We start from the raw sequence: 22,511 nt of genomic DNA, 5'->3' as shown, positions 1-22,511 counted from the left end.
CAGAGGAAGGGACCCCGATCTCTGTCTCCCAGCCCATCGCCAGTGGTGCCCTCTTCATCTGGACCTCGTCCTCTTGAGTCGCCCCCAGGAATGATGCTGGCGGCTCTGCTGCTGGCTCTCAGCTACCTCGGCCTCCATTCCCTCTGGCAGGTAACTGGGAGAACCTACTCCTGCCACAAAGGGAACAGGTCAGGGGCAGACCCAAAAGAGGTGGACTGGGGGGCTGATACCTCAAAAAGCTCTGCCAGATACTCTTCTCTAGGATCCTAGTGCTCTTAATCCTTTTCTTCTCAGGAACCTCCATTCTCATTCTCTCTCCCAGAACCTCCACCTCCACCCACTGGTCCTATTAGGCTCTACCTTCCTTCATATACTGTCTGCCACCACAGGCTCAGCCCAGGCAAAGCCTCTCAGGCTCCCTGTGTGCTGCCTTCCTGCAGCCCTTTCCAGACCAGGGCTTGACCTCTTCCACTCCAACTCCCCAAAGCGTCTTTCGGAATATGGGCTTCTAAAGCAGGAGAGGACTCAGGAGTCTCAGAGCTGACAGTGTCCTCGTGTGGTGGCATGAAGGGGGAAGAGAACCTAAGGATGGGGACCGGGTCAGGTCATTGGACATTGGCTGTATATTTGTCTATCACCTGCATCCTGATTGTTAGAGCCAGAACAGTGCTTGGAAGTCATCTAGCCCCACTTCCTATCAGGTGCAGAACTTTGCTAATGACAAAATGACCCCTTCACGATGTACAGAAGTGAAGATCTATGTGTGCCGTCCTCACAATATCCCTGTGAGTTTGGAAGTATCCTCAGTTTATACATGGAGAACCTGAAACTCAGAAAAGTTAAGAAACTGGCCCAAGATCCCACAGCTGGGATGGGGAAGTCATGATTTGAACCCACATCTGTCTCCCTCCAGTGGCTGTGCTATTTAAGCCCTTGAGCTCTTGCCAAATTGCATACACTAGATGTTTGGTCCTAGAAACGAGATACTGTTTCTGGACTGATCTGCCACCATGGCCCCTGTCCAGTGCTCTGAACGTCTCCCCTTTCCTATGTGGCCCCTCTCGTTCCTACATCCACAGGCCCAGGCTGTTCCCATCCTGCCCCTGGGCCTGGCTCCAGACACCTTCGACGATGCATACGTGGGCTGCGCAGAGGAGATGGAAGAGAAAGCAGCTCCCCTGCTGAAGGAGGAGATGGCCCGTCACGCCCTGCTTAGGGAATCCTGGGAAGCAGCCCGGGAGGCCTGGGAGCACAAGCGCCATCGGCTCACCCTGCCCCCTGGCTTCAGAGCCCAGCACGGAATCGCCATCATGGTTTATACCAACTCATCTAACACCTTGTACTGGGAGCTGAACCAGGCGGTGCGGACAGGCGGCAGCTCCCGGGAGTTCTACATGAGGCACTTTCCCTTCAAGGCCCTGCATTTCTACCTCATCCGGGCCCTGCAGCTGCTGCGGGGCAGTGGAGGCTGCAGCAAGGGACCTGGGGAGGTGGTGTTCCGAGGTGTGGGCACCCTCCACTTTGAACCCAGGAGACTGGGGGACTCTGTCCGCTTGGGCCAGTTTGCTTCCAGCTCCCTGGATGAGGCAGTGGCCCGCAGATTTGGTAATGCCACCTTCTTCTCACTAAGGACTTGCTTTGGGGCCCCGATCCAGGCCTTGTCTGTCTTTCCTGAGGAGCGCGAGGTGCTGATCCCCCCACATGAAGTCTTCTTGGTCACCAGGTTCTCGCAAGTTGGAGCCCAGAGCCTGGTGACTCTCTGGAGCTATAATCAGACCTGCAGCCACTTTAACTGCGCCTACCTGGGTGGTGAGCTGTGCATAAGGGAGGCAGGACAGTGGGGTGGGGGGAGTAAGCTGGGACGCCCCTTCTGGACACCTGCTTGGTTAATGGGGGAGTTGAGGGCTGGAAGTCAGCCGGAATTACTGTTCTCTGTGACAGGTTCAGCCAGCTCTTAGAAGATCTTGAAGTGTTTTCTGGGTCTATGAAATTCTCGAGTGGTTCTCTAAATGTTCTCAAAAGGTTCCATCTGCTGCACAGTCTAACTGACCACAAGAACCTGGTTAAAGAGGTAGATAAGCAGAAGAAAATGACAGGGGTGCTGCTTCAGATCTCAGGAGTTCCCTGGGCTTAATGCAGTTGACAGGACACGTCCATGCTGTCCCTCAGTGCTGAGGCAGGGACAGATGGAGGAGCGACAGGGGCCAGGCCAGGAGCCACGATGGGTCAGCAATCTGAGGAAATTTCCCAGGGTCCAGAAAAGGAAAGAAAGTCAGAAGTCAGTGTTTAGGAGAAGGGAGAGCTGGACTGGGAAGGGGAATGGCCCACGCCAGGGCCTGGTGGGAAGGGAAGCTTGGGGAGTGAGGGTCTAGCCACATGGTGGCCTCACTCTGTGCTCTGTTGCAGGGGAGAAGAGGCGTGGCTGTGTGTCTGCACAAAGTGAGTATCCTTCTGCCCTCTCCCTCAGCTGCTTCAGTACCCCCCCACCAGCACCCACCCCGGCCCTGCTGACCCCTCACCTTTCTTCTCTCTCCAGCAGGAGGGCAGCCACATTCCACCTCTGAGGGGGACTTCTCTCTGCTTTCCTGGAAGACCCTGCTCTTGGCCCCTGGGGGCTTCCAGCTCTCGGGGGCTGGGCCCTGAAAGCCCAGTGTCTGCCACTTAGGAGTCCTAGGAACTTGTGGCCTTCTGACAAAGAAGGGGGCTTCGAATGGCCTCAAAATGGGAATGTGGTTTCAGACCCAGCCTTAGCCACCATTTCCCCAGGGATGGGGACTGACCCAGTCATCTCCCCTCCCAAACAGGATGTGGGGGGATCTGAGGCCCTGGTAGGGTGGAGGGAGCCCTGCTGTGTGGTAGGGATTCCCAGGGACAAGCAAGGGTGGTACCATGATGGCAACTCAATTAAACAGTACTGCAGTGTGGTGACATCAAATTTCCTGACTGGTTTATTCTAGGAGACTAGATCATCTACCCTGATCTGGCCTTGGCACTCCTAGACATGGTCCCCCGTGCAGACTCCCATCACAAACCACAACTTGCAAACTCAGAAGCTTTAACAGCCAGAGATTCCTCACAACCTCCCTGAAGGAAGAAAGGAAGGTGGACAGAGGGATTCAATGGCCCATTTGTCAGATGAGGAATAGAAAGCCAAGGAAGGAAGCAACTTGCTCAAGGTCAGAGAGTTAGTATTGAAACCAGGCTCCCTGCCTCCCAGTCCAGAATTCTTTCTACAAAAGATCTGAAGGAACTCAAAGTAGGAGCCTGAGCCCAGGACACCTGGGACCCCAGAGCAAGACATTTCTCTCTGTCCTGCTCCCACAGGAGTCCCTTTTAGGGGTGAGGAGAGGGGAATCTCAAAACCTGAAGAGACAGAGATTCTAACACACTCTGAGGGCATCTGATATCCAGAACAGAAATTTTATTGAGACAAGTAAAGCAGCAGAGTCTTCTGCTAAATGACACCTGCCCTTATCCATCTAGGTGGCTCTACCTAGCAACTGAAGAAAGGACTCTTCCACTGCCTCAGGACCCCCCCTTGACCCCCAAATCTTCCTCCCAGGGCAGGTCCCCCTCTGCCTCTGATTCCTGCTCCCGGTGCACTAACACATGAGCTGGGGAGGAGGGATCAGACTCTCCAGAAGCTGGCATCCTAGCCCCTCCAACATCCTGAAGGCCAGGTTCTGAAGGTACCTGGGTCCCCTCAATCCCTGGCACTGTGAGCCCTGGAGTTTCAGGGATGGGAGGGCCCAGATTCTGGAAACTGTTACGCACTTGGGTGATGTAGCGACTGAGGAGGCTGGCACCTCCAGGTGGCCGGCGTGTCCCTCCCTCTGGCAGGGTCCGCTGCACACCAGCCACCTCACTTTGCAGGCGAGACACAGTCTTGGTCAGCTCCGTCAGTCTGTTGCCCAGGTCTGGGGTGCGGGGGAAGGTGTTGATGGGGAGGTCTCTCAGAAGATGAGCCTGCCCTGAACCACTTCTTCCCTCACAACAGAACCCCAGGGGACATCATGCCTATGGGGCCTGAGGGAGTAGAACTGGAGAAAGTGAGAGACTGGCTCTTGGGTGGGGAGTCAGGAGCAGACAGAGTCTGGGTCAGATGAATTTGAGAGGGACTGAGGTGTTCATGAGTTTAGGCAATGCAAAGGAAAGACTTGCAGGCCAGAGAAGAGATTAGGAATCACAGGAATGGGAAAGTTTTTAATGGGGAGAGATTTGTGTTTCTGCCCTTGTCAGCCCTATTCCCATCTACCCATCCTCAGGGCCTAGTTTGAATTACACCTCTGCTTTCTCCAATTTCTGGTCCTCTATCCTGCCTTCCCGTGATCCTCTCAAAGCAATAGGTTCTTTATCTCCCTTGGGCTCCCATTGCAATTTGGGTCTCTCCTAACTAAGCATGATCTGCCTGCAAAGGTGGTTTCTCTGTCTCACCAACCTGAAAACTTCCCTCGTGTCTCTGCTCTACACAGTCCCCCTATCCCTCCAAGATGAGGCTGAAACAAAGGGTGAATGAACGAAGAAAGAGTTAAGTGAGTGAGCCAGTGGGTAAGAGAGTCAGTGAGTCAACAAAAACACAGGAATGAAGGATTGAAGTAAATGAGTGGAATAAATATCTGAATGGCTCAGAGTCATTGAGTAGGAGGGTCACACTACAGGGTGTGAGCCTGGGTGTCTGGTATTTATTCCGATAATGCAATGGGGAAGGCTTAGGGGTGAGCCACTAACCTTTCCGCTGGGTCTCCTCAAACTCCCGCTGGGCTCTCTCTATGTAGCGTTGTACCAGGGCCTTGATGACTCGGAGGCGATAGGATCCTTGCTCTCCTTCCCCAGGCCCTGACCCCACCTGGGGGTTGGCCTGGGATGGGAAGACCAGAGGGTGAGAGAGACTCTACCCCTGCTCCCAGCCATTCTATAATCACTGTGCCCTCCCCCAGATGATAAAGGTTGGAGGCCAAGTCTGCAGACCTTTCTGTCCCTTGAGGCCACATAGCTAGACACTGGTGCAGTCCTGGAAGGCAGAAGGAAGCAGAAGCTGAGCAAAGGCTGAGTATAGGAGAGCTGGTGCAGGGGGGTGGGGGTGGGGGAGGTGCAGAAGCAGGTGGGGGTCAGAGACAAAAATGTTGAGTCAGGCATGGTTGAGTTCTCTCTCCTACCACCAACCCTACCTTGGTTTTCTTTTCTTTTCTTTCCTTTTTTTAAAAAAAGATTTTATTTATTTATTTGACAGACAGAGATCACAAGTAGGCAGAGAGGCAGGCAGAGAGAGAGGAGAGAGGAGGAAGCAGGTTCCCTGCTGAGCAGAGAGCCCGATGCGGGGCTCCATGCGGGGCTCCATGCGGGGCTCCATGGGGGGCTCTATGCAAGGATCCTGGGGTCATGACCTGAGCTGAAGGCAGAGGTTTTAATCCACTGAGCCACCCAGGTGCCCCCTTACCTTAGTTTTCTTGAGTTAGTTCAGGTTAACCCTTCCCTTCAAATGCTGGGGAGGGGGAAACTAGGGGATATGGGGAGGCGTCTGCATGGAAATTATCATGCAAGTTGGAATGATTGGTTTGGGGTTCAGGTATAGGCCCCACAACAGTACTAACAGGGCAAGCAGGACATGTGGATGGGGCAGACAGTGGAGAGAGAACAGAGGTTTAGCAGGCAAAGTGCTAGACTGGGAAGATACAGGCCCAGTCACTTAACGGCTTGGCGCCCCAGGCAAGTTACTCAATTTGTTTAGGCCTGAGGGTCTCCAAATTTAAGACAGAAATAGTAGTAATGCCTTCTTCCTCTGTCAGTACTTCCCTGGCAGAGAGTAGGGGCTCTCTAAATGCTTAGGAAATAATCATTTTTATCTAGTTTTATCTTCTAAGTATGTTATAGTTAGCATATTTACTCATAAAAAAAGCAAAGAATTTTCTTAAATATTCTCAGGGGAAAGATGGGGTTGGCGAAGCTGGGGCAGGCAGAGTATGAAAGAGGATGTTAGGCCTTTTATAGCTACAGAATATATAAAGCATTTTCCTTGTATGAAATAAGGAATAAGAACTTAGGGAGGCCATTTCCTGAGGATGCAGGACAGGTGGGAAGGGACATTGGATTGGATCACCAAAGAAGAGGCTATCGAGGTGGGGGCTGGGAGAGGGGAGGGACTGCAGTGGGGGGAGATCCCAGCCGGCTAGTGTGGGGGATCCGGCAGGACGCAGTGGCCCTGCGCATCCAGGACTGGACACAGGCCCAGAGAATTAGGAACAACCCCTGGTGTGCCTCATTCCAGAGTGGAGCAGCCCTGACAGATGGTCTGCGAATAGGCACCTGGCAGCCTGGACAGGAGCAGGAAGTGACCAGGGAAAAGAGTGATAATTCCAGAATCTGGAGTCAGAGGGTCCTTTAGGGTGAAGGAAGTGTCCACACGGGATGGCCCGGAGCCGGGGAGTGCTGGGAACTGGGAACCCAGGCCGTTTACTTTCCTGGAAGCGTCCTGTTTTCCCATGCTGAGCACATGCCGTTTCTCCACTGTGTCTGCCCACCAACCTCCTGTTTGCCCTTCAGGGTTCCGTTCTGCTCTAAAAGGCTTTGGGAAGCTCCCTGGCTCCTGAGTCTGGATCTGGGGCCTGTCCTCTGGGCTCCAGATGTGCCCCGTGCTGCTCTCTGTCACGTGCTTGCTGTCATGTGCATTCACCACCAGTTTCCTTCTGCTACGCTAGACTGGCAGCTCCTGGAGGGACGACCGTCACACAGATCTTTATTTCCAGTAGAGGTGTTGGTGTTCGTTCAACAAACTGTGGACCAATCAGGGGATCAAGGGACTTCAGAGCTCCAGAGTTGGCCTGTGGCCCCCACAGAGCTGGCCTGGAGTCCCTGGCTTAGAGACATCCTTGGGTAACACATTTTAAAGGAAACAGGAACCCCTACAGACCCAGCCTTAATGCTGGTCTGAAACAGGATGGGGCTCCCAGGCCAAGCCTGGGTCAGGGAACACGTAACAAGAGGTAAGGGAGCTCCTTGGAGGCTCGGCCTCCTCTCTCAGGCCTCTATCATCCATTTAATTTCCCAGTTTGGGGGGTACTTTGCCTTGGTTTCTTAACATTTTTTGTTTTAATGTTCAACTACATCTTGGCTCAGTTTAGGGCAAAGAGGTTTGTCTGAAGTTTGGACCTTTTTTTTTTGATGGCAAAAAGATTGTGTAGTAATAGTGATAAAAATATAATACTGAAAAGGATTGCTTGGGGGAGTGGGGTTTTCCTGATCCTTCTGTGGCTCAGCGGGGACTCCAGTGGCTTCTTAAGGCTGCAGGACAGGTCTGAGACAAATCGGGTGCCCGTGGCTTGGGAGCAGGGCGGTATGGACTTCTGTTGAAGCTGGGTAACCCACAGTTGGAAATCTAGGAAACGGTCAGAGCCAGGAACAGGGAAAGGCAGCCAGGTATGAGAGGAGGACATGGGAAATGGCTTTGTGGGGAACATACCAGAAAGACAGACAAAGAGTGTGCAGATAACCATGTGGTATAGGTGAAGGCCCAGCCTGAAGAAGACCAATGACAAGCAGAGGAGGTACTCACAAAGGTGGGGATTGGCGGATAGTCTGGCTTCTTGGTTTGATGGCAGGAGCAGCAACAGCAGATGAAGTGGAAAATTCTCCTGAGACATTCAGAGGGGCCAGCAAGCAGTCAGTCAGGGGACGGGGTCAAGGCAGCTAGGTGGGGGCTTCTGGATGCTTGGGAGGCGGGGAGTGAGAGTGCTGCGGGCATCACCTGAGAAGGTAGAAGAGGGCCTTGGGGGAGGGCAGGATGTTGAAGGGCACAGGTAGCGTCAGGCCTTCTCGGAAGTAGGACAGGTAGAGCTTGGAGCGAGCAAACTTCCATTCCACATCCGCGTCATCCTGGTGCCAGGAGACAGGGGCTCTGCAAGGCCACTTTGGTACCCAGCCCTCCTGCTCACCCCGTCTGTCTCAAGCTCTCCTGGTTTCCATGCCTCTTCGGCAGTGTGCCCACTGCTGTCTTCTTCCCATTCCCATCTATTACCCACATTCCCCTGCCTGACTCCCCCTTCCCTCTCTTCCTCCCCACTGTCTTTCATCCTCTGACATCCAATTCCTGCCTGTGCTCTCCAGCCTACCTACCTACCCTAGCCCATCCACCTTCTCTCTCCCTTCTCATGTTCCCACCTACTTTTCCACAACGCACCCTTCCTCCAAACCATGAAGGGGAAAGAGCACCAGACTTGGGTCTGGAGAAACGAATAGCTTCCCTAAGACCTTCATTTTAGAGATGAAGAAAATGAGGCCTAGAAATGAACTCCTGCCCCAAACCACAAAACAAGACGAGAGTAGAGGCCAAGCAGGAACCCAAGTGTCGGGACTTCTTGCCTTCTTTTTCTCTCTGTTCCTGGGTTCCTTCTCCCTGGCCTCAGCTGGCCTCTGCTCACCTCAATCTTCTGGAAGGAGTTGGTAATCATGGCAATGAGCATGTTCAGCAGCACAATGACCATGACGATGGTAAAGATGCCATAGAGGGCCCGGCCCACGAATTCAGGCACCAGAAACTGAGGCATGTCGACGACGCTGTGCTCCTCCATGCCGAACATGGTCCAGAACAGAAACTGGAATGTCTCGTTGAAACTGGAAACATGTGGCCGAGCAAAGGATAGGATGTGAGGGCAGGAGGAGAGCCTGAGTGCTAGCGAGAAACACTCCTCCTCACCTCCAGGACCCAGCCAAGGGTGTTCTGCCACCCTGGCCCATACTGACTCTTGTCATTTCTGAGTTTACACTCATTCTTTCAGCAAACCAATATTTACTGAGCATATAGTGGTGCCAAAAGTGCTAAGGATGCAGCCATGAGAGAGTGGGGGCATAAAGACCAGTTAAGAAATCTGTGGTTAGGGTGCCTGGGAGGCTCAGTTGGCTGGGTGTCTGACTATTGATTTCAGCTTAGGTCATGATATCAGAATCGTGGGATCGAGCTTCGTGTAGGGCTCCGTGCTGAGCATGGAGCTTCCTTGGGATTCTCTCTCTCCCACTCTCTCTGCACCACCCCCTCAGACTTGTGCATGCTGTTTCTTTCTCAGAAAAAAAAAAAGGAAGGCAGGAAGGAAGGCAGGCAAGCAGGAAGGAAGGAAATAAAGGGAAAGGAAGGAAAGAAACTTGTCATGGTCTGGGTGAGAGGGGATGGTAGTTTGGACCACAGCAGTAGCAATTCCAGTGTCACCTCTTCCAGGAAGCCCTTCTGAACTCTCTTCTCTACCAGTCAAATGTGCACATCTGCTAGTTGCTCAGACCCTACGACATTCTGCCTCTTCTCAAATTTATTTGTGAATCTGTCTTACTCCTTCTACCTCAGCCCCAGTTCAGGCCTCAATTACTGCTGCTGACTCTGCGGCTGGTCTCTGGCTTCATTCTCTTGCTATTCCATCCTCCACTTGGCATCCAAGGTGTTCTTTCCAACTGCTGATCAGACGTATTGTACTTCTGCTCATCAAGCCTTAAACGCTCCTAATTGCTCTCGGGCTAGATGCCTCCCATACAACCTCTCTGAGATGGTTAGCAGAAATGTCTTTGGCTTAATTAGGTGTCACCCATGAGTGAACAGCCCAGGAGAGGTGGCCTGTGACACTGTGGAGTGAGTGGTATCACCAGGACCCACGAAGCAGGCTGGGATGGTTTGTTGCTGCCCCTGGTGGTGATAGTCATGGTTTAAACTGTGTAAGCTCAGTTCCTTTAAGCTAGCATCCCAAAGGTGGGATGTGAACAATGGTTCTTAGTAAGAGGATTGGTCTGAACAAAGCCTCCATTTACGCTGGAACTAATGACAAAGTCTTGACCAATATCCACAGGCACCAGAGTGGCTCCTTCAGCATCATCAATAAAACCATCCCATAGTTGCACTCATGAAGAATTTATAATAGCATCTTTGCTTGAAAGGCCACTGGGAGCAAACTGGCCAGCCTGAGAAAACCCACGCTTCTCAGGAGGACGTTCATGAGCTTGGTGACCTGGCCCCTCTACCCTCTCCAGCTTCCTCTCTCAGAATTCCCTCCACATGCCAACCATAAAAAACATCTTGTGATTCTCCAACCATATGTCCCCGCTTTGGTGCATGTTCCCTTTCTGCGCAGGATACCCTGCACCTTCTCTGAACCCCATAATCCTAAGAGATGGAGTCCAGATACTCCCCTCTCTATGAAATCTTTCCTGATTACCTAAGACAGAAGAAGGAGCTTACCCCTCTGGGTATCCTCAACATAAGCCTTCCTTCCTCACAGCACTTAGCGCCCTGGATCAAGCTTATTTATGGACACTGGTGATCTTTTTTATGAGACTGAGACTGGTTCACTTCCTCTGACTCAGCTTCCAGTGCCAGGGACAGGACTTCCTACAAAGAAGGTGTCCGTAAATGGGTGTGAACTCAACAACAATAATGAAAAGCCCACCACAACTGAATGACAAGGTGAATGGACACAAAATGTGGGCAAATGAATAGACATTGAATGAGTGAATAAACAAATACAAGAATTATTGGCCATATTTGACAAGAACTAAGTATCAAGAAGAATAATGAACTGTAATGGATTCTTATATTTAAAAGAAGTCTTTGCATCTTTAGTGATTTTCAGAAAAGAAGAGAGCACTTCTTTATAGAAGGACACCACAGATATAACAGCAGTAGAAGATCACCGGGATTCATGTATGGGTGTTTAAGCCACAGAGATCCAAGGGAACAGGTTGGTCACACGGTCTCACGGTCTCCACATATCTTTTCATTGCTAAATGAGCATCCTTAGCAACTTAACAGTGAAGAGGTTTGCTAGACCAGTAGACCCGACAGTGGGCTACACTGGCATCTTCTGTCTCCCAATGGGATGCAATGGAAAACCCACATCAGTGCCTAGGTGTGTTCTTGCCAAAATTGCTTAACTTGAATCTTCCCACAAGGAACTAGTCTGATAAATTCTGACTATGGGCCACTCTCTGCGATAGACCTTGATCCATACTCTTCAAAAAGGTTCATTTGTTATGAAAGACAAAGAAAAGGTAGAGGCCGTGTTGCAGATTAAAGGAGACTAGAGATAGGACAACAAAATGGAACACATGACCCCAGACTGATCTCAGATTTTTAAAAAGCTAGAAAGATTTTTTTTTGGTGGGGACCAGGGCACCTGGGGAAATTGGAGTAAGAACTACACAGTAAATAATAATTTAGGATCAGTATCAAGTTATTTGTTTCTTTCTTTCTTTTTTTTTTTTTTAAGTAAGTTCTATACCCAGTGTGGGGTTTGAACTCATGAAGCTGGGAGCAAGAGTCCCATGCTCTATTGAATGAGCCAGCCAGGTACCCCTTGGTATTAAATTTTTTAAGTGTGGGGAGATAGGGTTGGCTCAGTCAATAAAGCATGGGATTCCTGATCTCAGGTTCACGTGGGGTGGGGTATAGATCCTCTATACCCACGTGGGGTATAGAACCTACTTTAAAAAAAAAAAGGAAGAAGAAAGAAAAGAAAAAATAGATTAAAAGATTTAAGATTTTATTTATTTGAGAGAGAGAGAGAGAGAGAGAGAGCAAGAGCAGGGGAGGGGGAGAAGGAGATGGAGAAATGGACTCCCCACTGAGCAGGGACCCTCCACCACACACACACTCAGGGCTTTAAACCATGACCCTTAGATCATGACCTGAGCCAAAGGCAGATGCTGAGCCGACTAAACCACCCAGGTGCCCAAAAATAAATATAAATAAATGTTTTGAGTGTGATCATGGTCTTATGGTTATGTCTTAGGAAATCTGAAATATTTGGGGAATGTTTGCAACTTTTAAACGTTTCAAGGAAAAAAAAAGAATAAGGAGAGCAATTGATGGAGCAAAATGAGGCAAAACATCAGTTGCTGGAGCTGGGTGCAGGGTGTCTGGGTGTCCACTGTGCTTTTACTGGTTCTGTAGGATTGACATTTTTCGAAATGATAAGTTTGGGAAGAAAGTGAGTGAGTAAATGAATGAGTTAGCAAACGAATGAGTGTGATTCAGTGAGACAGAGAATTAATTATTGCCCCAACAAGAGATTAATTATAAGAGAATAGAAGAGGAAGGAGAGGAAGGCAGAGGTGATCACTAAGCCCCAGGCGGTTGTGTCCCAACCCCCACCTGCCCATCCTGTCTCTGCCCCAGCGTACTTGCCCAGCCGTTCTGTCTCCTGATAGGGCACATAGATGTTGTTGAGACCACAAAGAAAGGCCGTCAGGATGATCATGAGGATGAACATGAACCTGACAGGGGAGGGGATGGGGACAGGTCAGAGAAAGTCACCACCTTGGGAGAAGTCAGGTTCTGGGAAGAGGGATTGGGCAATATCCTCCCAGACTCAGTATCTCTTGACAAGTATTCAATTTGGTGACTACTGAGAATAGAGAAAGTAGGGATGGGCAAGGAGAAGTCATTTAAAATGGTGCCGGGGGTGCCTGGGTGGCTCAGTTGGTTGAAGATCTGGCTCTTGATTTTGGCTCAGGTCATGATCTCAGGGTCCTGGGATCAAGCCCCTCGTTAGGCTCTGTGCTCAGTGGGGAGTATGCCTAAGGAGACTGTCCCTCTCTTCCTCTCCCTCTGCCTGCCTCCCCGTACCCACACTCTCTCTAAAATAAATGAATAAATCTCTAAAATAAATAAATAAAGTAAAATGGTGCCGAAGCAGGAGTTCTTCCTTTAGAATGAAGGGTACTGAGTTGAAGCAATGAGATCAGGGGATGGACCAGTCTCCCAGGCAGGGGCTGAGATACTGAGATGTGGATCAAGGATGAGCGAGTCAGAGTCCTACTGGACAGGATTTACCATCAGCACAGTTAGAGCCACACAGTGTGGGTAGCAGAGGGCTGGGGAATTTCACAGAGGCCACGGAGTCTATGACAGGGGAGGTTGCTCTGAGCAGGGACAGTACACACCGGATCATGTCGTCAATCATCTTGCCAATGGAAATCTGCAGAGTGCCCAGGGACTCGTGAGCCGGCAAAATGTAGGCCAGGCGGGTGAAGCTGAGCATGCTGGTGACAGCAAACAGCACCTCCGCCAAGAACTGGGGGTCCTCCGTGTGCCACTCACTTCTCTCTGTGCAGGGTGGAGTGCGGGCTGAGGCTGAGAACCAGGGGAGCGAAAGGGCTGGGGGATTCGGGCAGAACCGGGCGGGGGAGGCACTTACCAGCTGTGGTAAAATAGTGGCAGGCAGCCCCATTGGGGGCATCCCGGCAGTGCTTGTGGGCAAGCCCGGCCAGGAGGAGGCGCAGCGCGAAGGCTGCCAGGTACAGAGACAGGATGACCATGTCCAGAAAGTTCCACCAGTCCAGGAGGTAACTGTGCAGGCCCTCAATCCACACCTCCTTGCATTCAAACCACAGGAAACCTGAAGGAGGCGGTAGGGGAAGAGCTAGGTTATGGTGTGGGGGCACCTACCATGGGGGGCAGAGATCTAAAATACCACAGGGACAGAGTTGATAAAACATATAAGCATGCAATCTATGGAAGGACAGAGTGCTCCTCTGTGGGGAAAAAAAAAAAGGCTCCTGGGGCGTCTGGGTGGCTCAGTGGGCTGAGCCTCAGACTTCTGATTTGGGCTCAGGTCATAATCTCAGGGTGGTGAGATCGAGCCCCACGACAGGCTCTCTGCTGGGCATGGAGACTGCTTAAAATTCTCTCTCCCTCTCCCTCTGCCCCTCCCCACCTCACTTGTGTGCTCTCTCTCTCAAAAACAGAAACAAACAGGGTGCCTGGGTGGCTCAGTGGGTTAAGCCACTGCCTTCGGCTCAGGTCATGATCTCAGGGTCCTGGGATCGAGTCCCGCATCGGGCTCTCTGCTCAGCAGGGAGCCTGCTTCCTCCTCTCTCTCTCTCTCTCTGCCTACTTGTGATCTCTCTCTGTCAAATAAATAAATAAAATCTTAAAAAAAAAAAAACAGAAACAAACAAATAAATCAAAGCCTTCTGGCTGAGGCAGACTCCCCTGGGGTGCGGCCTGCACTGATGATTCCAGGCAGCTGATAGGCATAAAAAACTAACCCCTGGGAGAGGCCGATACTGGCCAGGAATGATTTAATCTCCCTGCCTTCCACCAAACAAATACTGGACAAATATTTTGAGAGTATTGATTTGAAGGGGCTCCAAATTATCTGCCTGCTCTGAGTGCCAGATCTGGGGATGGGGAATCACAGAGCTGGACTCCATTAGCCAAGTAATCCTGCTGCTTTGGACCCTTCTCTATTCCCTAGATACAAGCGTGTGCTATTTCCATCTGCCTAGAAGGGACTGTTTGATATGGCCCAGGTTGAATACTACCTCCTCTTCAAAGCTTTCCCTATGCAGATGGGGTGAGTTCCCCCTGCCCTCAGCTCTCACAGCGTCCTTCAGATCTCTGTGGTGCCGTCAACCACCAGGCGCTGTGGGATATCTCTTTCTGAGTCTGTCTCCCCTCACCTCTTCTGAACTTTGAACCGCTTAATATCAGGGACCGTGTCTGATTCATCTGCTTGTCCACAGAGCCCAGCGCAAGGCCTAGGAGTCACCATGAAGCCAACGTTCTTAAGCTCCTATCATGCACCAGTGGGGTCCAGAGGTGAGTAAGACATATACAGTCCTTGGCCTCCCAGGATGCTATCAAGGGAGACAGGCAAGTTGCCCAGTGGTGACAGTCCAGTGTGGTAAGTGCTCAGATCAAGGAGTAGGGGAATAGAGAGGCTGTTTTGGGAGTGTTTAGGAACGGATCCTTACCCTGATTTGGGGGCCAGGGAAAGCTTCCCAAGGAAGTGACCTTTAAGCTGAGATTGGAAGGAGGGGCGGGGGGAGTGAGCCAGGTGCCAGGGCTGGGAGACCCTCTTGTGAGCCTGGGGTAGATGTTGCATGGGTAGATGGAACCATATTTAATTGATTGGGGCTTCACTCACAGTAGGATAGCAGCAAGCCCTTAGTGCATGAAGAAATGCAGAGTTTTGTTTCCTAAGACATTTCTTCCCCCGTGGGCAGGAACAGAATTGGCTTTATCTCCACTTAGCATAGGTCCGTCACTTAGCATAGGTCCGTCAGTGATAGTGAATCACTGGGTGAGAGACTTCTCCTCTTGGACTGCTATTATTTTCTTCCCCAGAGTTTCTTGGCCAGATTTCCTTTCGGGCACCTTTGACTGGCTTGGTACTGGGTGGAGTAGTGGACTCGGTCTACTGGCAGCTTCGGGGGTTTGCTAACTAAGCTAGAGCTGAATGAGGAGAGGACGGCTGAGGAAATGGCCAACAGCCCAGCCTGCTGAGCTGACCAGCCAGAGGCTAAGTAGGGCTCTGGGGATTCTCATCATTGCCTTTGCTGAATTGTTTGAGAATACTTGATTCTGCTCTAGAAGAAAACGGATGGAATGGATGAAACTCAAACACTGAGCGTAGATAAGTTATTTGGGTGATGTGTTGAACAAATAAAATGGTTAGAACATATGTGGGTGAACATACAGAGAAAGGGATGGGTAGACTCTGAATATTTGTGATGTGCTGAATGTACACACGGCAGAGGAAGCCCTCAGGAGTTGTTGGTTTTGAAGTCAGCTACCCCTGGTAATACCCATTCGGGTCCTCTATGTCCTTCACACAAGGATTGTGAGGCAACTCATAACTGCCCATCAGGATGGTTGGCAAGCATACCCTGTGGCCAGATACACTCGTCCCCACGTCTCTCCCATAGATGAAGCGTTGGGCCCAGCCAAGTTCCAGCTGTCAGAGCCCCTGCTCAGACCTCCACTTGGCTCCCCCTAACTACGCTGTCCCAAGGATAATACCATTCAGGGATTTAATAAGCTGTATGATGTAGGCATCTCAGTTTGGTGTGGGAGCTCTTCTGTTCCATGACTTTTAGGACTAGGTTGCCTACTGGTGTACTGGCAGGCTACTGTGACACCAGGGAACCCTCCCACCTCACACTATGGACTCATGTCTTATTTGTGAGAGGACAGGAACGTCCAGAGTGGGGCAAGTACGGCGCCCTTGCTCAGGGAGTCTTATCACAGGGCTAGATCCCCTAACTAGGGGTGAACAGAAAAGGTCCCTTGGTGTGAGAGAGCCCAGAGGAGTTTGATTATATGTTCATTTACAAGGAAAGCGCCCCCCCCCCCCGCAACTGGTGTACTTATTTTGAAGAACAGAGAGGAAGCCCATCGGGGGACTGCTACAAATGAAAGCCCTCACCCATGTACCTGTGACCCAAATCATGTGTAGGGAGGTCTCCCAGACGCTCTGGCTGCGGCCACGGAAGGTACTCAGCTGTGTCTCCATGGCCAGGGACTCGCCCAACAGGAAAAGGAGGAACCACAGGTAGGAGGCAGAATGCAGCAGGAACTTCAGCACTGGGATCTTCAGTAGGCGGCCCAGCTTGGGGGCAAGGAGGGAAAGCATGGCTCATCTCGGAGGTCTGTCCTATCTCCCTGCTTCCTGGGAGCTTCCAGACTCCTCCTTTCACTCATGTACGTATTTAGGTATTTACTGAGCATGTACTACATTTCATATCTATTTCCTTCACAACTGAATGAGTATAAGTCTCCATCAGTACTCCATTAGTACTCCATGAGTACTAGTCTCCATTTTTTCAACTAAGAAACTGAAGATCATAGAGTTGAAGGAACTTCCCCTTGGAAGTCCCACAAGCTCCTTGAGTTCAGGCTCAACTGAGTTAAAACATGAATTCATCAACTTCTATCCGAAACTTGGTCATTTTCCTCCTCCTGTGTCCCCATTTTAGACAAGTGCCACCTCCCCAGATCCTGCCTTACCCCCTCCCCCACCCCATCCTCATGCTTCTAGTAGAGCAAGCTTTCTCAAACACACAGCTAATGGGATCGCTCCCTTCCTTAAAACCCTACAATGGCTTCCATCACTGCTCATAAGGCTCTGCTAGATCTGGCCCCTGCCTGCTTCCCACCACTTGCTATTTCTACTTATGCTTTAGCAACGCAAGCATTCTTGCAGTTTCACTCATCCTTGATGTTCTCCCCCAACCGCCCCCACCCTACCCCGGCCCTTCCAAAATGCTGCTCCCGCTCCCCTGGAGAACCACTCTTCTTGTTCCTCACCCAGCTAACCTCGCTCACTCTTCGTTAAATCCCCAGGGCCGGCCTGACACCTGGCTCACAGCAGGGTTTCAAGGAGATACTTGTTGAGATGAAGGAATAAAAACGTCTAGGTCCGTAAAGGCTCTCAAAGAATTTGTAGGCTGGGGCGGGGGTCTCTTTAGGAGAGCACAGGGTTGTATATAAAGAAAGATCAGGCTTTGGAGGAAAAGAGACCTCAGTTTAAATCCTGACTGTGCTGTTTTGTGTGTCCCCTGGACAAAAAGAGCACTTCTGTTCTCTATGCCTCCTCTATGATCAGCGTCAGACCGACTTCCCAGCACCCCTTCAGGGGACTCAATGGGGACATTAGCAAAAGGCTCAAGAAGTGGCAGGTATCATTAATTTATTCTTGGTACCCGGGACTTGGGCGCCAGCCAGTAGCCAAGGCAGAGGAAGGGCATGGTGAGGAAGATGAGGAAGGCGACAAAGAGCTTCCAGATGGTGGTGCTTCCACGCCAGCCAGCCAGGTTCCCACACCAGATGGAGGACAGGACTTGCTGGCAGATGGGGTGTGCTACAAACTAAGCAGAGACGGCGGCGCGTGAGCAGAGTGGGTGTTTACCAGGAAGGGAAGGAAGGGGAGCCAACTGGGACCATAGTCCTTCTTTGCCTGCCAAAGATTGAGCCCTGTTTCTTTTCTTCTCAGGCCAGCCAGCTCAGAAGAGAGGCATCTCCTTTGCTGTGTGACCTTGGGCAGACCCCAGACCCCACCCCTCTTTGGGCCTTAGTTCTTAGTCTATGAAGGAGAAACTGAACTCAAAGATTTTTCTGGACTCTCTGGATCCCACATTCTTTTTTTCTTTCCCTCCCTCCCTCTGTTTCTTTCTTTCTTATAATCTCTGTACCTAATATTGGGGCTCAAATTCACAACCCAGAGATCAAGAGTCCAATGCTCTACTGGCTGAGCCAGCCAGGCACCCCCAGATCCCACGTTCTTGAATTTAAGGCAGCAATGGGTAGAACTAGGTTCTCAAGTCCCAGAACCCTCAGGGGTTCCTGTCCTGTTAGAGATGTGGGGCACCAGTCTTGAGGAGGGGAGGTGCAGGGAAAGTAGGGTTTGGTGTCCTGGAGGGCAGGGCCAGGGAAGCCATTATGAAGGAAGGTTTTTGGGTAAGCTCCTGGTGGGATTGGATACCTGAGGGAGGGGAGGCTAGAAAGGAGCATGTCTTTAGTTCACAGGGACAGGTAAGGAGGTGGGGAATAATGGAATCACTTGGTATCTAAGCCCTCGGAGATCTAATCTAATCTTGCTGAATAGAGATACTGAAGTCTAACAACAGAAGACGACTAGACAAAACTTACTCCACAGGTCAGAGGAAGAGCTGAGTAAAACTCAGATGTCTGGGCTGAAGGTAGGGTCCTGGTGGGTTGTGTGACTTCCAGGGGCTGGGTAGAGGTTAGGGGCTTTAGACTAAAGGTAAGAAGGGAGGTGAGGAGACCCACAGGGCCAAGAGCCTAGACAGAAGGGTGCTTGGGATCAGAGTCTAGGAAGTCAGGGAGAGGACTTACTTGTGCTGCCCAGGGAGACACCTAGCCGTGGCCAGGCAGGGATGGGGGTAGTGTAGGGGAGGTGGGTAGGGCCCAGCTGACCCGCTTCTGGTTGTAGTTGACGGCCAGTCGCAGCCTCGCCAGGTTGGGGATGCCTTCCTCAAAGGCCTGGCCCAGGCCCTCAGCCTCGGGTTCAGTCTCGTTGTCCTCATCCTGGTCATTAAGCACCGCAGTGACCTCGCTCTGGTTCCGGCACATACCCAGCAGTTCAAAGCCATAGTCCTGGCTCAGCGACTCCAGGGCAATGTACTCGGGCTGCAGAGGAGCAGGTACATGTGGACCCTGGCGGACCCAGTCCCAGTAAGCCAGCCCCACTTTCCCGACAGTGGCCCTGGGCCTGCTCTGTCCTGCTGCGGGCTGGCACTTCCCCACATCTGGTGCTCCCCTGAGTCATCTGTTCCTTTCTTCTCTGCCACTATAGCCCTTGTCCTTGCTATGAGGTGCCTCTTGTGTCATCTTTGCTTCTCTGGTGCTCCCGCTGCCTCATCACTGAGTCATTATGGCCCAAACCCTCTGCCGCCTTTTCCTGTCCCTTGTACCTCCCCCTTCTAGTCCCTGTTTCCTGTCCCACTTCCCGTCCTGTTCTGCAGGCCTCCCTTGTGTTCATTTTGTTCATTTTTCTGAGCACCCACCTTACATGAGAAGCTGACCATTTTAGCAGCAGATCCGGGTAGGGCGGCTTTTGCCTCCACTTTACTCATCCTAGCCTTGGTTTGACTCAGGGCCACAATCCCAGAGTGAATCCAGGACAGAATTACAGGAGGCGAGGCCCAAGCCCAGCGCTGTCTCCCAGGTGGTGTCGCGTGGGGTAAGGGGCTGGAGAGTGGGGATGACAGTCTCTGCTGCCTCCTTCCGTGGGGCTGCTGTGAGCATAGAGGGCAAGTCCTTCGGAAGGACCCCTCTTTTCTACTTGTGAAGTGGGGGCTCTGAGTCCTCCACAGCTCTGATGAAGCCGCGCACTCTCTCCCTGGCTCCGCTGGCATGGACCCCCGTCCTGCCTTCGGCCTCTCTTCCAATAGTGTTGTCTGTGTCCCCACCTAATGAATGGTGATCTTGAGAATGGGGACCATGTCTGCCTGGCACATAGGGGATGTCAGTGGGTGGGTGAAGGACGGAATGGCGTAGTGGTATTCGGGGTCCTGACAAGTCCCTGCCACTGGACCTCCCCGTTTCCCCTTCATGTTCTCTGTCCTGCACAGGCCCCTGCACTCATGGCCATGTCTACTTTTTCTACCCAACAGCCTTTGCTTACACTGCACCCCTACTGCAAATATCCTCCTGACCCCTCTTCACTTGTATTTAAACCACCTGGTTGTGCATCCAGCTTCATTCTGCTTCTTTCAAGGAGTCTGCCCTAAGCACAACAGCTGTAGCCTCCTGACCTCTCTTTTCTGGTTCTTGCAAGCCATTTAGCATTCTGCACAGAGGCACGAAGTGAAGCTGGGCATCCTAGGAGTGACCTTCCCTGCTTGGGATTGCAAGCCTGGGGGCTCAGCACACAGTACTCAAACCTCCTGTGGGACCTCGCAGGAAGTTTTCAGAAAGGACGGGTTCCACTGAAGGTCATCTCTGTCTCTCTGCTTTTCTGTGTTCTCCCTCCTCCCTTAGACCCAGGGCATCCCTTGGCTGGGGTTTGTACTGCCCACATAAAACTAAGTGGCCCTAGAGTGATGGCTCTCTGCTATTAGAATGAGATCCCCCTTCAGGGTGGGATTCTGTAGCTCCCCATCAAAGTGGAGGGTTACACAGGTCCTGATTTCAGGGTCTTGGGATTGAGCCCCACACAGGCCCCCTGCTCAGTGGGGAATTCTGCTTCTCCCTCTCCCTTGATCCTCCTCCCCATTTGTGCTCTGTCTCAAATAAATAAAATCTTTTTTAAAAACAACAACAACAAAATGGAGGGTTACTGACAAGGCCTCATCATCTTTGTTGTTTTCCATTCCCCCGAACCCCCACCACACCCTGCCTGTGTGAAAGGACAGATATGAGGGACCAAGGGCAGGAAGAAGTACGAGAAGCCGACCTTAAACTCGGGTTCCTTGCGTGCAAGACATCTGAGCTCCCGGCTGAGCTGGAAGGCAGCCAGCATGGCGTCCTCACTGGCCAGCGAGAGGTGGGCCCTGCTGGCCATGCCACGGTAGGTGTTGATGCGGGACAGGGAGAACTTCAGCAAGTCATAGCGGCGGGCGTTGCTGCACTCAAGGCAGGCGCAGGAGACCGGGTGGGGCCGGGCAATGGTATGGCCCTGCTCCATGAGCAGCTGCGCGATCTCATACAAGTCCTTCTGGCAGGCCAGGGTGAGGGGAGTGACACCAGGGGCAAAGCGCGAGCCATCGATTGATGAGTCAAAGAAGGCCAGTGAGAAGGACCTAGTGTCTACTTTGGGGCCCTTCTCCCGTTCCAGCCGGGCCAGCAGGCGCCGCACCGCGGCCGGCTGGTTTGTGTCCACTGCCACCAGCAGGGCCTCGTGGATCTGCCGGAAGTCAAACTTGACATTGGCCAACAGCACATCAGTGATGGCCTCGTGGCCCAGCCGGATGGCCAGATTGAGAGCTTCCCTCCAGGAGCGGTCCTCAGCCTCCTCCACGTTCCTCAGGGGCCCACCTGGCCCGCTGCCTGATGCTTCGACCCCCAACTCCAGCAAGTGCTGCACTAGGCCCAGGTGCCCCTCCTGGATGGCAGCCAGGAGTGGAGGTGGGAACCTCAGCTTCTTGTTCATGATTTCTGTCCAGGTGGGCTGTGGCTGGATGAAGGACAGAGAGGGTGGGACCCTTGTGTGGGACCCACCCATCTCCAACCTCCTTTGCTTTGGGGCCTCCCTTGCCCTTCCACTTTTCAGCCCTCAGCTAGACACCATACTATTTTGCTTTTGCCCAAACACATACAAACATGTTGAAGTACACTTAATGTAGTATATATGCTACATTTCTGAGCACTTCCCAAGTACAGCAACTCACTCATTACATTACCCCTGTGAGGGAGCGATCATGCCCCCTTCAACAGGAGAGGACACTGAGGTACAGATATGCTAAGCCACTTACATGAGATGGGGACCCAGGCAGAATGGCTGAGGAGCCGGTGTTCTTAACTCCCCTTTATGCTACTTTGCAACTCAAATAGGAATTACTATTACTAGTTTTGGATTTTTGGAATCTTTACTAATTCACAACACCCAAAATGTGGAATATAATAATGTAAAAAAATAAATCCATTTTTTTCTTTTAAGAAGGAAAAACAATAATGCTACCACCTTTAGCTATGTATTACTCTGAAATTAATTTCTACATCAAATATACATCCTATACTCTGGTATATATGGTTTATCTAATGTAATCATCTTATATAACGACAATATAAATGTTCCCCAAAAGATTACATCTGTGTAGGGGATAAATTTCATTTCCATATTTTCTAGGAATCAGTCACTTTGGAAACACCCTTTCATACCATAATAATAGCTTCTTGTATAGATTTGTTAAGTTGTTAATAAATACCCCTTTTACTGAAATACCGGTATTTAGAAAATGGGTCTTAGTTGAAAAAAGCATCATTTTCTTTAAAAAAAAATTGGCCTAAAACTATACAAATTTATTCTTACAGTTCTAGAGGCTAGAACTCAGAAATCTATCATTGGGCTAAAAAGCCAAGGTGTCGGCAGGACATGGTAGCTCTAAGAGAGAATCCGATTCCAGCTTCTAGAGCTATGTTCCACACATTTCTTCGTTTATGGCCACCTTCTCCATCTTAAACACCAGCAGCACTGAAGATTACAAACGTTTCCTTAGTCACCATTTTATTGTGTATATTCTTAGGTGAGGAAGGGCCAGGCCTGGGTCTGGCCAGGGGCCCCCTTCCTCCCTAC

The 22,511-nt window shown here is 51.2% G+C and overlaps 2 protein-coding genes across 2 annotated transcripts in view; one reads left to right on the top strand and one right to left on the bottom strand.

Moving 5' to 3' along the window:
• Positions 1–90: 90 nt before the first annotated feature.
• Positions 91–2,643, top strand: ART5 (ADP-ribosyltransferase 5). Its single transcript, XM_044260719.1, has 4 exons — positions 91–150; positions 1,080–1,605; positions 2,407–2,439; positions 2,540–2,643. Exons 1-4 carry the CDS (start codon positions 91–93, stop codon positions 2,641–2,643), a joined length of 723 nt encoding a protein of 240 aa, XP_044116654.1.
• An 882-nt stretch (positions 2,644–3,525) lies between these two features.
• The window catches only part of XNDC1N (XRCC1 N-terminal domain containing 1, N-terminal like), a 39,468-nt gene continuing 20,482 nt past the window's right edge, over positions 3,526–22,511 (bottom strand). The window contains 12 exon segments of the mRNA XM_044258615.1: positions 3,526–3,917; positions 4,729–4,858; positions 7,550–7,628; positions 7,742–7,869; positions 8,415–8,607; positions 12,151–12,243; positions 12,913–13,075; positions 13,167–13,367; positions 16,190–16,364; positions 17,458–17,622; positions 18,692–18,904; positions 20,673–21,392. Coding sequence (XP_044114550.1) covers positions 3,526–3,917; positions 4,729–4,858; positions 7,550–7,628; positions 7,742–7,869; positions 8,415–8,607; positions 12,151–12,243; positions 12,913–13,075; positions 13,167–13,367; positions 16,190–16,364; positions 17,458–17,622; positions 18,692–18,904; positions 20,673–21,392 — 2,652 coding nt within the window.

Source organism: Neovison vison, chromosome 7, assembly GCF_020171115.1.
Source record: "Neovison vison isolate M4711 chromosome 7, ASM_NN_V1, whole genome shotgun sequence".
Lineage (NCBI taxonomy): Eukaryota > Metazoa > Chordata > Mammalia > Carnivora > Mustelidae > Neogale > Neogale vison.
This window is presented reverse-complemented; position numbering and strand designations above follow the sequence as displayed.